This window comes from Cydia strobilella, chromosome 14 (assembly GCF_947568885.1).
Source record: "Cydia strobilella chromosome 14, ilCydStro3.1, whole genome shotgun sequence".
Taxonomy (NCBI): Eukaryota; Metazoa; Arthropoda; class Insecta; order Lepidoptera; family Tortricidae; genus Cydia; species Cydia strobilella.
Window position 1 is genome coordinate 13,557,222 of NC_086054.1, and position 14,732 is coordinate 13,571,953.

The 14,732-nt window shown below is 39.6% G+C and overlaps 1 protein-coding gene across 2 annotated transcripts in view; it reads right to left on the reverse strand.

Moving 5' to 3' along the window:
• Positions 1-14,732, reverse strand: part of LOC134747264 (E3 ubiquitin-protein ligase goliath-like) — a 104,506-nt gene that overhangs the window by 13,988 nt on the left and 75,786 nt on the right. Inside the window, exons 4-5 of one of the 2 annotated variants that reach the window (XM_063681879.1) lie at positions 11,828-12,025; positions 5,165-5,264 (exon numbers count right to left, since the gene is read on the reverse strand). In XM_063681879.1, the coding sequence (XP_063537949.1) occupies positions 5,165-5,264; positions 11,828-12,025 (298 nt within the window). Of the gene's footprint in view, positions 1-5,164; positions 5,265-11,637; positions 11,788-11,827; positions 12,026-14,732 lie in introns of those variants that run through there. The other variant, XM_063681880.1, reaches the window with a different exon arrangement.

Here is a 14,732-nt window from a genome sequence, read left to right on the forward strand (position 1 = left end):
GCTAACCATGCCTAAACCTAGGTTCACTTTAGAAACATCGTAACTAAGCGAAATAATTACAGTAAATTTCAGCTTTATTCCGATGGGGCAAAGTCGCGTTTCAAAAGGAGTGAAAAGGTTAGTGGTTAGGAGGCACGTGCGCTAGGGTTTCATTGTCAAGGTAACCCGATCCAGTGTATGCCGACACACACGTGCGGGCCCCTAGTTATGGAAGGACGTAATATCAATGCCATTTGTATAGGAATTTGACGTTTGGTTCCAGGGCTAGGTACGCTAGGTTAATTTAGTAATTCTTGCTTGTTTACGCACAGCAAAGTCTGGGTTGGTTTGTGACCTTAAAGCTTGGAATATATTAGGGGCGTTCGTGCAACCTAAAAGGTAATACATACACATGCAAGGTTTAAAACTGTCGTTTGAATGTCAAATTAACCTCTAAAATAATTTTTACAATAAATTGTTCAAATTCAGTCATAAGTATAAATTAAATTAAATTAAATTGTCATTTATTTCAGGCCTAATACACCCATAGGTATGTGTTAGTAACTTACATAGCTAATAAAAATAATGTTAGTGCAATTACAAAACAAATTAACATGCATATTATAACTAGTATGTTACCATTTTAGGGGTCTTGAGCAATTTTGATAAAAACATTAATTATTTAGATCAATATAACGGTCTCACAGACCACTGCTTTACTGTATAACTTAGCGGAAAACTAGATACAATAAACACTACAACGGGCCCTTAACGGGCTCACTGCCCAGCCTGTTGCCCGCTTTTTCTGCTCTTTGCGCTTAGTGATTTATACTTTTACAAGGCACACTACTATTATATACGCTGTACGTAACGTACTCTAAATAAGCCCGGCAGTACTTGCACACAAGTACTAAGTTGGCAAAGGGCCGTCGACTTTCTCTCGCGTGGGCTGGTACAAGGTCGACCGCTATCAGATGCAGCCAGATGTACCATAAAGAATACCCTCTGACCGTTCGTAGACCGTATTGTAGGGCCATAAGGTTCATTGATGGTAAGTTAACCCTTTGAACGCCACGTAGCGAACGAAGTTTGATATTGGGCTTTAGGCTGTAGCCGCGCGCGACAGTTGACGTCTTTGGCGGTCAATAGGTTAATAGTGTTGTTGTGTACCATCGACCTAAATGTACCTACAGAGTTATGGAATAGACGCGAAATGATTAATAGATTTCACAATATCTTCTTGTGAATTGAGTGTCGTATTTCGGTCGAGGGAGTAATAAGCGCGAATGCAAAAATAATTTTCTAGCCTTAACAGTAGGTAGATATTAACCTAAGTTTTGTTAGAAACGATCAAAGGTAATTCCTATTATGAATACCTACCTATACTACCTTTTGCTAGTACTAATTACAAAAATTTAAGCTTATCTCAATGCAATTGGTAGGTAGTAGTTTTTTTTAAACTAGGTCCAAACCAAAGTAAAAGGCTAAAAGGTTGAAGGGTACATAAAGCACTCCTAAAAACTATTGGCTACGCGAATTCTCGGGATTAGTTGCCAAGCGGACCCCCGGCTCCCATGACCCGTGGCTAAAGCCGGAACAACGATGTATATATATACGGAAGCGCTGACAAAATCACGGAACCACCTGTAACTACAGATCTATGCAAATCGATCGGTATTTCCTCGTTTCTGTGGCGTGGAAGTCAGCTGACCGATAAAAACGGCTTTACTTTATTTGTTCGATTGTTGAATCAGGTTTTAATAGATGTAATTAAGTTAGACAGGTTTAGTAAATTGTGGTTTTTATGACGAAGAAGTAGGGTTCCTGTTTCTCAAGTTCTATCTAATGAAATGTTTACACTACACCTAAGTGAGATTACCTTTTGTAACAAGACTATCAATACACCTTATAAAACAAAGTCCCCCGCCGCGTCTGTCTGTTTGTATGTATGTATGTTCGCGATCAACTCAAAAACGACTGAACGGATTTTCATGCGGTTTTCAACTATCAATAGAGTAATTCTTGAGGAAGGTTTAGGTTAAGGTTAAGGTTTTGTGTAACCCGTGCGAAGCTAAATTTAGTAAACTATACTACAACTTATGGTGCACTTCCCGACAATATTAGATTATATCCCGACCCAATAAGCGCCGTATGAAGCCCCATTAACTCAGCGAGGCATTCAGCCGGGAAGTAATCGCTAACTCAATAAATACGTTGTGCACATTTACCTCAGGAAAGTAAACAATCGCTTTAAAATTAAATCTATAAAACGCTATAAAACATAAATCGCGATTTATCCCTACTGATATTTTAAATGCGAAAACAACTCTCTGTCCGTCTGTCTGTTACCTCTTCATGCTTAAACCGCTGAACCGATTTATATGAAATTTGGTATGGAGATGGTTTAACGGCCTGGGAAAGGACATAATTATGGTAGTTAATATTAATCATCATCATTCCACGCAGACGAAGTCGCGGGCAGAAGCTAGTATCATGATAAATATTATACAGTAATACCAGATCATATGTAAATAATATTAGAGGTCGACAACTCTAATCGATATTTTTCGAAGACACTTTATTTTATTACAAAAATGTGGGAATCCCCCTATAAAATAAGATTAAAAAAATACCTGTACATTTTTAAAACCCCAATTAAGACAAACTAGGGAAATTCCGGACCAATGGGTAAACCTGACCAGAAAGTTAGTGATTTCCAGAGAGTGTTTTATAGACGAGCGTGACTTGGCAAGTTGGCTAACGCCGGCAATGTTTAACGACTATCCATTGCCAACATCACATTTATCGAAACCTCCAAAAGCCAGAGTTTAGTCTATTCGTATTATTTTATCACTAACATAATGTTTAAGACGATAATCAGTTTAGACATTTTCTAATAATAGTTTTCTCACCATTTAACGTTTATAGCCTCGAAGATTATGTAAATTAGCTGTGTTATTTTCATTTAAAGCGGCTACTCGAGTAAACATTAATATCTAAGTATTGGCCTGTGGTATCATTTTAAACTTGAGCCAATACACGTTCTTATAACCAATTCTTGGCCTCGATAGAGATTAATCTATTCGACAGTTTATATTTAATGTTCATAGTTCCGGTGGTATGGCCATATAAGCCGCAGACCGGGTGTGGACTACGTCGGAAACAGAAGCCTCAACCTCACTGTCCAAGGCCCTAGATCACGCGGCCGCGGTAGGCCTAAGAAGCGCTGGCTGGACGTCGTGATAGCGGACATGCAACAGAACAATCTCACACCTGAGGATGCCGAAGACCGGGCAAAGTGGAGAAGATTGAGTAGGAAAGCGGACCCTGGCGCTAGGCCGGGAAAATGCTAGGTCGAAGAAGAAGAAGAGATTAAGTCTCAATTGGCTCAAGAATTCGGCCACTTTTCCAAAAAACTATCCTCCTCAGCTGTAATTTGATTTTTGTCAATTTCATTTTTGATACAAGGTTTTATCCCTGACTGTACTTTTCTTACAACAGGCAACTAATACTCATCAAGACAAACTAACAAACCCAAAGATAACTAGGTTGCGTTGTTTTATCACAGAGTTCCTATGGCCACGTCCTGTGTCCATCATCAGAATCAGCTTGATGGTACAGGCAAGGCAAAAATATGGTATACTCATCGTTTAAACTGAAATAGATATCATACACTAAACAAAAAGTGACCAAGTCCACCGGTGGACGAGGCGGGAATTGAACCCGCGTCTTCAGCTTACGCGGCTAACGTCCTTACCACTAGACCACCCGGCCACGGCGGTACCCGTCCCGAATTCCCTGGTGTATGCTATCTTTAAAAGGCTAGGCACCTTTTGACCAACTCTAAAGGGGCCCACTGACTATCCGCCGGACGATATCGGCCTGTCATTTGTTCGGAACTTCGGAACAAGTGGAGTTACATCTCTATAAAAACCTCCTTTACATCTCGTTTTTAGGGTTCTGTCCCCAAAGGGTAAAAACGGGACCCTATTACTAAGAATCCTCTGTCCGTCTGTCTGTCTGTCCGGCTGTCTTTCACCAGGCTGTATCTCATGAACCGTGATAGCTAGACAGTTGAAATTTTCACAGATGATGTATTTTTGTTGCCGCTACAACAACAAATACTAAAAACAGAACAAAATAAACATTTAAGTGAGGCTCCCATACAACAAAGGTGATTTTTCGTTCGTGCGCGAGTCCGACACGTACTTTGCCGGTTTTCTTTCATTTATTATATGTCAGACACAGGAAGGCCATTATTCAACCTATAATTTCGGCCGTTTTTCCATCTGCGCCAAAATAGAATTCGTATTAACTTTGTCAAATAAGTAAGTTGGATATGATATGACGAATAGCATTCTCCCCATTTACGAGTATATGTTGTTTAAAACTACTATAGTAGGGCAAGAAAAAAAGATGTTTTCATTGTACATAATATCTATTCATTAAATCTATTTTTGCGCAAATTACATATACCTAGTTATATGCGTGTAATGTGTTGTAATTGCATAGGTACCATATCATGGCCACATTGAACCATATCTCGATGCTGAGCCCTTAAACAATGAAGGTGGGCGGCCTTTGTCGCTCGCTATACAGATATAATACAAACATAATTATAGGTGTACTGGTGTATGTTACTTTATATCTTGTAGGTACAGCCAGCATCAAAACTGGCGGATCAGACTACGCGTCAAGTCATCAGCTAGGCCAATTACGCGCGTGCGATAGACAGCAACAGGCGGGTCTATGTACGAAATTGTTCGGGTTTAGCGTCCTTACTTTAATAGTTAATAGTTATACGCAGAAGACCATCAGTTCCCTGCGCGTCCAATATAATAATGGTTTCAAAATGTTGTTGGGGCTGTCCCGTTTCTCAAGCTCACAGTCACAAGCTCGCACGGATGACTACTATGCCATAATACGCAAGAGAATTGCCTCGCTGCTGTGCATAGTGCGTGCCAGCTCTAACCCCATCCTGGCTACCGTAGCGGACAGATACGACACCTATAATGCGGCATTTTGGGTGTGTCATAATCGCTATTAGGTGATAGTTAATGTTATTTAGTGATGTCTGTTTTTTGTTCCACTAACACTTAGTTTTTAATCTTAATTGTTACTAACCATTATGGGCCATTGTTGTCTTTTATATAAATAAATTGAACTGAATGCTTTAAATACTCACGTCCATTGTCAGTGGACAGCTTCATCTTCTCCAAAACTGTGGTGTCCCTGTCGTTGTATATAAGCACCGCGCTCGCGTTCGCGCGCCACGCGTTCTGTACCTGAAACAATATTACAAAGATTAGGGGGAGTCTGGGAGACTTGGCAAAGTGGGAAACTGCCAAAAAAGAATATTTTACAAATAGGTACACTAATTTATTGGCGACTGTACTTAATTCCCCCAAAGAATTAACCTTTCATATGTTTGTGGTTGTCAAAAAACCTCGATTGTGCTGTATAGAGCAGAAAAAATCGTTCTCGAAAAAATGCATACTTATTGTGAATAAGCTAGGTCGATTTTTGTAAGATTGTCCCATAACATTTATATATATTTTTTAATTATATTTACATTTATTTCCCTGGTTTTGGCTCAACATTATTTTAGTCTACGCGCCTAGATGATTCAATCGCTATCTTCCGTACAAACAGCAACACTCTTTTAACTTGACTTACATTGACCGGGATATAGACCGTGATTACCTATTGTACCTAACCGTGAATCATTCAAAACTCTTAACTGACCATCGGTGGACCTTATGCCTTTAGTAATAAGGTTTACAAACTGTCAGTTAACAGTGTGGGCGATGGTAAATAAATATCAATGCGACATTACTCACGCTCCCTATAAAGCCCCGGAATGCTATGTTGAGCTTAATCAGACGATCCATCTTCGATATCGGAAGACAAATGAGACCTATGATTCCCAATAACATTGCATCGATAACGCTTATCTGTCACACTGGTGTAAAACACGATATTGTTTCTTTATTGTTTATTTAATGTAATCGTTTTATTCTTTTTGAAAGAAAGAAAGAAAGAAAAGACATTTATTGTAAAGACCTTCTCCAAAGCGCCACCTCAGTTACAAAATTTTATTATCTATATGTATACAGGGGATAACCTACATAGTTCAGTTCTAATTATATGATTACTAGCTTTTGCCCGCGACTTCGTCTTTGTAGACTCAGTAACCTCAGCTAGAGTAACAATAGCGCCTGGAAAAAATCTCATAGCAATCTAAATTTAGGCATATTATGCACACAAATTAGCAGGCACTTCGTTATTTATCTCAATTCCACTTAGCTTTTTACTTTCTTAAGGGATGATTTTCGGGATAAAAACTATCCTATGTCCTTTTCAGGGACTCAACCTATCTCTATGCCAAATTTCATCTAAATCGATTCAGCGGTTTAAGCGTGAAGAGGGAACACACAGACAGGCAGACAGACAGACAGACAGACTTTCGCATTTATAATATTAAGTATGGATATAGTAATAATATAGTATGTAGTATATTATAGTATATATATATAGTATATAGTATTATGGTATGGATGACGATGGGAAACCTTATAATCAACCACCACGGAGCGGCACAAATATTTGGACCAAGCCTCTATTATACAGGTTAAAATTCATGTTCAAATATTTTTTAGCACCTTGGCCGCTCCGATATATCTCATATATTTGATGGTGACTGTACCCGTGTCTTAGATAGGAATGATAAAAAGTTTTGTTTAAAATAAATCTTCTAAATGTTATTATTCTTATTTTTAGGGTTCCATACCCAAAGGGTAAAAACGGGACCCTATTACTAAGACTCCGCTGCCCGTCTGTCCGTCTGTCTCTCTCCAGGCTGTGTCTCATGAACCGTGATAGCAAGAAAGCTGAAATTTTCACAGATGATGTATTTCTGTTGCCGCTACAACAACAAATACTAAAAAGTACGGAACCCTCGGTGGGCGACTCCGACTCGCACTTGGCCGGTTTTTTATATTATTACTATCAAGATATGGCCGAATGAAATCAATTATTTACTAAAACGTCATTACAATCCGTTGAACCGGCATTTTATAAACAATTAATTCAAACTCATGACGTTATTTTAATAATTAATACAAACTGGTAGATATTTTGTACATATCAGCAGACCCTAAAGACCTATGACTTTTCATATCAGCCTGTGTATATTGATTGCATACTTATTTACTTACTATACAAACACAGATATATACCTAATTTCAAAATAGACAGCGTATGTAATTGTTTATAATTTGTACGAAAATCAGGCGTGCTAATCTCGAATTAGGCGCTAAGCGCACTGCGCACTGGACGTCGTTCCGATGTGCGATCTTACTTTATTGAATATAGAACACAAGTTTAAAGTAACACGTGGGATCGCTAGATTGCCTTTGCCTTGATAAGGGCTAGATTGGTCGAAAAACTGTGAAAGCATGGTATAAAAAACGATTATACGAATATGAAAAATGCACCAACCACACTTGACGAAGTGATCAACGTCAGACAGCAGAGACCTATGAAACTTCTCATACAAACAAAAATGCGAACGTTAATTTTAAACAGTTCTCTGCGCAACTCAGATTTTATGCACAGCCACCGTAAGTTATGCACACATTGGTCAAAGAGGCGAGTTTTCAGGCATTGTGGAATATTTGAGGAAGGGTTTGAAAATGTCCGCTAGCTTATTGAATACCGTCAGACAGCACGACAGCAGAGAACTATGAAACTTCCCATACAAACAAAAATGCGAACGTTAATTTTAAACAGTTCTCTGCGCAACTCGGATTATATGCACAGCCTCCGTAAGTTATGGACACATTGGTCAAAGAAGCGAGTTTTCAGGCATTGTGGAATATTTGAGGAAGAGTTTGAAAATGTCCGCTAGTTTATTGAACACGACCCTAAATGCGCCTGCGTGGTCTATGTAGACATATGTCCATGTATGTGCATAAAAGGTCATACAATTGTTAGGGTCAGTGATAGTTGGTTTGAGTGTGTGACTAATTGTATCATTGTGTTATCGTTATCGATGAGGGAAGTTCAGCGACACTTATTGTAATGTGTGCGTAGGTAGGTACATTTCGCATGCGTCATTAGTTATGCTTATAATAGTTTAATGTCTTGCATACTCATCTTCCTAGCGTTGTTTAGGCTTTTTAGCCACGACTCATGGGGGCCGGGGGTCCGCTATAACTAATCCCAAGAATTGGCGTAGGCACTAGTTTTTACAAAAACTACCGTCATTTGACATTTCCTCACGATGTTTTCCTTCACAGAAAAGCGATTGATAAATATTTACCTACGGGTCACTAGTTGCCTGAAATAAAGAAAGTATAGCAAAAAGGAGCAATTAACCGACTTCACAATTTCTAAAGGGGCAGCCTGGTGATAGACGGACGGACGGACGGACAGAGGTCTTAGTAATAGGGTCCCGTTTTTACCCTTTGGGTACGGAACCCTAAAAACAAGTAGGTACGTAATACATACGATGTTAGTCTATTTGCTTCTAATAACTATCAATAGTCTTAAAAGGTTGTTGTGGCATAACAGGTTTAGCAGTGCCTGCATGCCGGTCCATAAAAGTCGATCTTAAGGTGACATTGGGAAGGCGACTACAGCTGCATTAGGGGAGACCGAGGTGAGTTGTGACAGAGGAGAGTTGTGACATTGTCGATTTTTTGGAACCTATTAACCGTTAGCGAGTTCGCAACAGTGCGCATTTGTTAGTTAGTAACTTGACCTAACAAACGCGCGCTATTGCGAGCTCGTTATAAGTTAAAAGATTCCAAAAAATCGACGATGTCACAACTCTCCTCGGTCTCTCCTACTGTTGCGACATTACTGCTGCAGCCTTGACGCGGGCGCTGTATCTGTCAATTAGCTTGATAAAACGAGTGACGTTGGCTGCCGTATTACTGGCACGGTTATGTTCAATCCGTCACACATTTTATCAAGGCAATTGAGAGAAACAGCGGCGGCATCAACGCAGCAGTAATGCAGCTGCAGTTGACATCTGAATGTCACCTTTAGTAAAAAAGTATCTACTTTATCGACTGTAGACCAATACAGGGTGATGTGAGCAGGACTAATCCTGCTGACTGTTGATTGATCGATCACCGTCGTATTTAGTTGAAAGTTGAAACATACCCCACTTTTTCTGATATTTTAACTTTTTGGTGAGGACAAATTTAATTATCTACAATCATGCATGGTTACCCTACCCTAATTAATAAACATGAAACCTCTTTAATCTTAATGACAGCATTTTGATTATGAAGAAAATAAACTGTCAAACTTGAGTGACATACGAGTTTTCAAAAGACTTACTCAATTTGACACAGAATATCGGTAGTTTCGTACTTAATCTAATTTTAGGGCGACCATGCAATGCATGTCGTAAATAAATTAATAACTTTTTTTCAACACGACTAAAAATATAACGTTAATCTCACTAATACTAATACGAAACAGTTGCTTGTAATTTACGAAATGCGCAGTGTTGATCCTGCTCACGTCTTCTGAATCACCCTGTATATCGCCCAGTAGTCTTATCGCCTGACGTATCGATAGTTATTACAGTGTGATACGGGCACGATCCTGCACGATCACTATTTTTCTGATTGTGAAATGATAACCGTAAGACAAGAAATGGATTTAGCTATGGAATTTCGGAAGCGAGTCACTACACTCACAATGACGGTATACATGATAGTTGCGAGGAGTTGGTGCATTAATCACAATCAGTGTAAAATAAACATGCGTGTTTAAAGAGTTCCATTTACGATATATACTCGTATCTTACATATACATTTACATTTACATCTCCATTCTGCCCCCGTGGGACTAGACGCGGACTTGCGTTTCACCCTTACGTGGTTACTCTGCCACTGATTCGTACTAAGCGCTATGCATCCAGCTTTATCATGCGAACGGCTAAGGAGTGGAATTCACTTCCTGCAAATCTATTCTCAGTCCATTATAACTTGGATCTTTTTAAATCGAGAGTAAATAGACATCTTTTAGGTAAGCATGATCCACCCTAGACTGCATCGGCACTTACCATCAGGTGAGATTGCGGTCAAATGCTTGCCTTTATGTAATAAATAAATAAAAAATATAAGAACAAAAAACTTGGTGGCGTGAGTCATAGATTGGTTACGCAAAAACGTTTATACAGACTTCTGTATAAACGCTTTTCGCTTTTCTGTATAAACTCACTTGATTTAATATTAAAAGATGAGACATGGTATGTGTTGTGTCATAGTTTAAATAGCCTAATAAATTTAATCAGCCCGTTATTCAAATTGCAATTTAGAAAGGAACTAAGTTGATTGATCGGATATTTGATTCGATGACAATTTCACAAACCATTTATAATATTACGTTCACCGATCTCGGCATCATTTGTAGGCAGTTGGCAAAACTCAGGAACGAAATTTGTTAGTACAGAAATGTTTTTATAACTAAAACTTGTATTAATTTGAGCATTAGGGTTGTTTGAGAAGTTTACAAGTAGTCGTTTCTGTCGAATTTTGGGGTTGCCGTGTATTTAGGTACAGTCTTAAATTGCCGTATCACAAAAATAAAACGCAAAAATGAGAAAAAATGGATAGGAGATACGGCAATGGAACTGCTGCCGTATACCGTGTCAGAATGCCCGTGAATTGTCCCATTTTACGGCAATTACCTTATCAGGAATATCACTAAAGTAATCTCTTATGCACCCATCACAGACCTCATCACTACAACGTTGCAAGCGTTGAGTTTATCTACTGATATTGCATAAAGATAAGTGATAAAAGAGCGTTGCAAACACGATTTTAATATCGTTTAGTTGACGCAACATCCGACTGTTGAATAGGTTGCGTGTGCGTGTTTATTTTAATGGCTCCTCTACATGATGGGCCATCATACTGGCCCACTAAAATGGGCCAGCATGTAGATAGGGTATTGGGTGTCGGATGGCTTATGGCGCGGCGGGATGGCGATGGGATGGCCACGGTGTCGGTTTTTCGTCCGCACATGAAAGGTAGTGGGCCAGCGATGGTGATGTGTACGCATCTACACGTGGCCCATACTATAGTGCGTGCTCACAACCATCGCAGGGCCATCTCGCTGGACCATCGTGTAGAGGAGCCATAACACTTAGTTTTCTTTGCCGGCATATTTATCTGGCATAGCAATAAGTGAGAACAACTTGTGCAAGATATGCTACCAAAGATTTATTATAATATCGATCAAGTCTACCTATAATTTAGGATTCATGCTTTCGGTTGTTAGCATAAAGATGAAGCAACAGATCGTAAATAGTTATAGCACAGTATTACAATTATAGCAAGAGAGAGGATAATGTGACATGACAGCGACAAACATTAGCTACGTCATGACTTCATAGATGTCACTCTAACGAGTCACTAGGACTCATGTGTAAGAAAACTAATTTTATAGGACGACTAATAAAATGATCAGCATTTATTCAGTCATATCTGGCGACATGCTACATCAGGCGACACGTCAGGTGAAGTAGAGCGACTTCGTGCGACTATGTCAAGCTAAGCCCTTAGCTAACACCTTACCACAGATTATATATATTATATATATATAACCCTTACCTACTGACTATACTAGTCTAACCTTTATTTCAAAGTAACAGCTACCCCTGCTCATAACCGCGATCCACGGCTCCTCGGGCAGTGGTTTCAACGGAGCAGCGACTGGCAGAAGGGGCTAGGCCAGGTGCAACGCGTGTGGCCGTGTGCCCCGACCTCGCCTTTAGCTCGGACATGGAAGGCTTAGCTGTAAAGATCTTAATAACTATACTCACCTTAATCTCAAAGTTACAGCTGCCCCTCCTCATAACCGCGATCCACGGCTCCTCGGGCAGGGGTTTCAACGGTGCAGCAACTGACAACAGGGGCCAGGTGCACCCCGTGTGGTCATGTGCCCCATCTTCGCCTTTAGCCCGGACATGGACGGCAAGGCCGCGAGCCGAACCGATGAAGCCTTCTCCGTACTTTCCGGACTGTGGAAGAAAGATAATTTATTAGTGAGACAGAGCTATGATTTCACGTTTTTAGAAGACGGTTAGTATATATTGGCATCAGCGATAGACATGTTAGGTACATTAGGTAAAACCTATTTAACAGAATCCCGAGCACTTTTGATTCGAATAGGAAATTAATTTATGAAGATAACGGATTGCACGATACGACAAATTTAAGGAAATAGGGCAGTTTTTTTTCTTCTTTATGATCGAAAAAAGCAGTTCGTGATTTTAGTAGGGACGTAAAAAGTGGATGTAGGGTTTTATAGAAGATACTTTTTTGTAAGAACGTATTGCGACTAAATGTAAGATAATTACATTCAGTCGCAATATGTTCCATAAAACATGTTATATTAAACTATTATTGAACGGGAAACACCCGGTTAAATGAGGACACGCAAGGATGATTTAACACACATTGCTTCATAATAACAAAGTTTACAAATTGTCACGTAGCGTAGGTGTGTTTCTATAGCTGTCCAGAATATATATGGTAGGTAGGTACTTAAGAAATAACTAGGCTTGGACCAAGGTAAGTCCAAGAGGAGAGGAGAGGTTCTATGAAATTATGACGTATCGCCCTGTGTTGGCACCTATCTGTACTATCTGACAAAGTATCAAGCGGGAGGTGATGACTAAATTTTTTTTATAGAATTTATTTGCTGCTCTTCCTCAACCCACCAACGGAGCGGCAGCTGACGTTCACGAGGGTTCATCATACATAGCCGTTAACCGCTATACGAGTTTTCGTCCGGGAGGCGATGACTGACGAAATTTGCGCCTGACTCGCGGTCTATAAGTAGAGACGTCGAGCAAGCGAATTTTTAAATGAAGTAAACGATTTCGTATTTTGCCTGAAGCGGTGAAGTTTTCCATTTTTCCTTTAATAAAAAAAATATTCCTGTTACAAACAATATTCTATATGTATATCTGCTTGTTTTATGCTAATTTTCGTATACTCATACATCCCAGCCCTTGAACACTGTGGCAATTGAATCACGTAGTTTTGCAGTAAACTTAGTACAGCTGGCTTCTTCTCGAAAGTCTATATATGTTCGTGCTGCATTTTGTAAGTATATGGCAAGTCAACGAGCATCGAGTTCTGTTAATGGTAAGACGGGCCGTCCGTTCAATTAAGAGCATAAAGGATGACTCACGTTAGACCGGGCCGTGTCCTAGCCGGAGCTTCCGGCGCTTCGTTTTCTATGGAAAGCATCACGTGATCACCTGTCATATCATAGAAAAGTAAGCGCCGGAAGCTCCGGGCCGGACACGGCCCGGTCTAACGTGAGTCATCCTTAAGATCTCATCACATAGAAATACTCCACATAAAATTTCTGGTCTTAATTGCACTCAAGGGCCATCAAAACGGTATGGTTCACTGTTATAATATCGACGGTAACCGAAATTAAATGACTTTCGTTAAAATCGATAAGCTTGTGGAATTTTATTATTAAGAGAGAACTACCGTCGCTATTAACGATTACCTGTTATAATGTAATAGACAAAACAGAAATGCCTCATATCGGGACGAAATCCTCGTGGCAGACCCCGTACTACATGGTTGTCAGTTATTAAAAAGGATCTGTCCAATAACAATTTAGACCCAGCGATGACCCAGAAACGATATCTCTGGAGAACGAGGATAAGAAGAGCCGAGCCCAATTAGAAATGGGACAAGGCCGGAAGAAGAAGAAGACAAGACAGAAATGCCAGAGGAAGAGGAAAACTTGGCAAATTTTTAAAATTTTACGCCAATGGCTACGAAAAGCAGTGTCAATTTTCAGAATTGCTGTGTCAAAGTTTTGGCAAACTGCTAAAGCATACGACATCCAAAGAAGTTCGTGATAGGTGTGTGTAGTATTAGTAACCTTGTTATTTTACCGTCTTTGCAATAATAAGGTAACTAACTTTTCTAGTGTTTAATAGTGTCCTATAGTTGCCAGTCCGTTTGTCGTAGTGGTCCTTGCGGATACCCTTCGACCCATCGGGATCTTCTGTGCAATCACCTCCTTAAGATCAACCTTATGCCTACTCGAGAGATTTTTCGACCATCTCCATGTGTCGGATAATGGATCTCGAGAGTAGTACTTTGAATTCCTTTGGTTCCAAATAGCCTGCTCCAAAGTCCTTCATTCCCTGTCTGGCGAGGTATATCAGTATAGACTTCGTTCAATTATCCGCAATTTACAAGTATGTAAATCGAGTTATTTATTTTGCATAAGAACAGTTTGTCTAGACTCGACGTAAGACAAGGTGCTAAGTTAAAGGAAAAACAAGGAAATCACCTGATGTAATTACTACAAGCTATTAAGTTTATTATCTATGTTATGTTGTAATATCGAGTAAAAACAGCCTAGAACACGCAAGTTGCCTATAGACAGGTCCACAACATGGTAGGCATCTAGTAAAGATTGTAGGAAGCTGACGAAACATTAACATTGTTTCTTTTGAAACACACACACGGCGACATTGATATCAGCAATATAATGTATAAGGATACATTATATTTGGGACAGCATTGCTGATATCAATGTCGATTGACAATTGACATTTCAAACCGAAGTAATAGTAGATGAAATAACACAAATTTAAATATTTTCATTGTCAAACGAGCGAGCGAACGGCTGGCTAGGGGCAAGTCCCGGTATTTCGATGTTTTTGAGCTGAATTATTAGAGGATAGT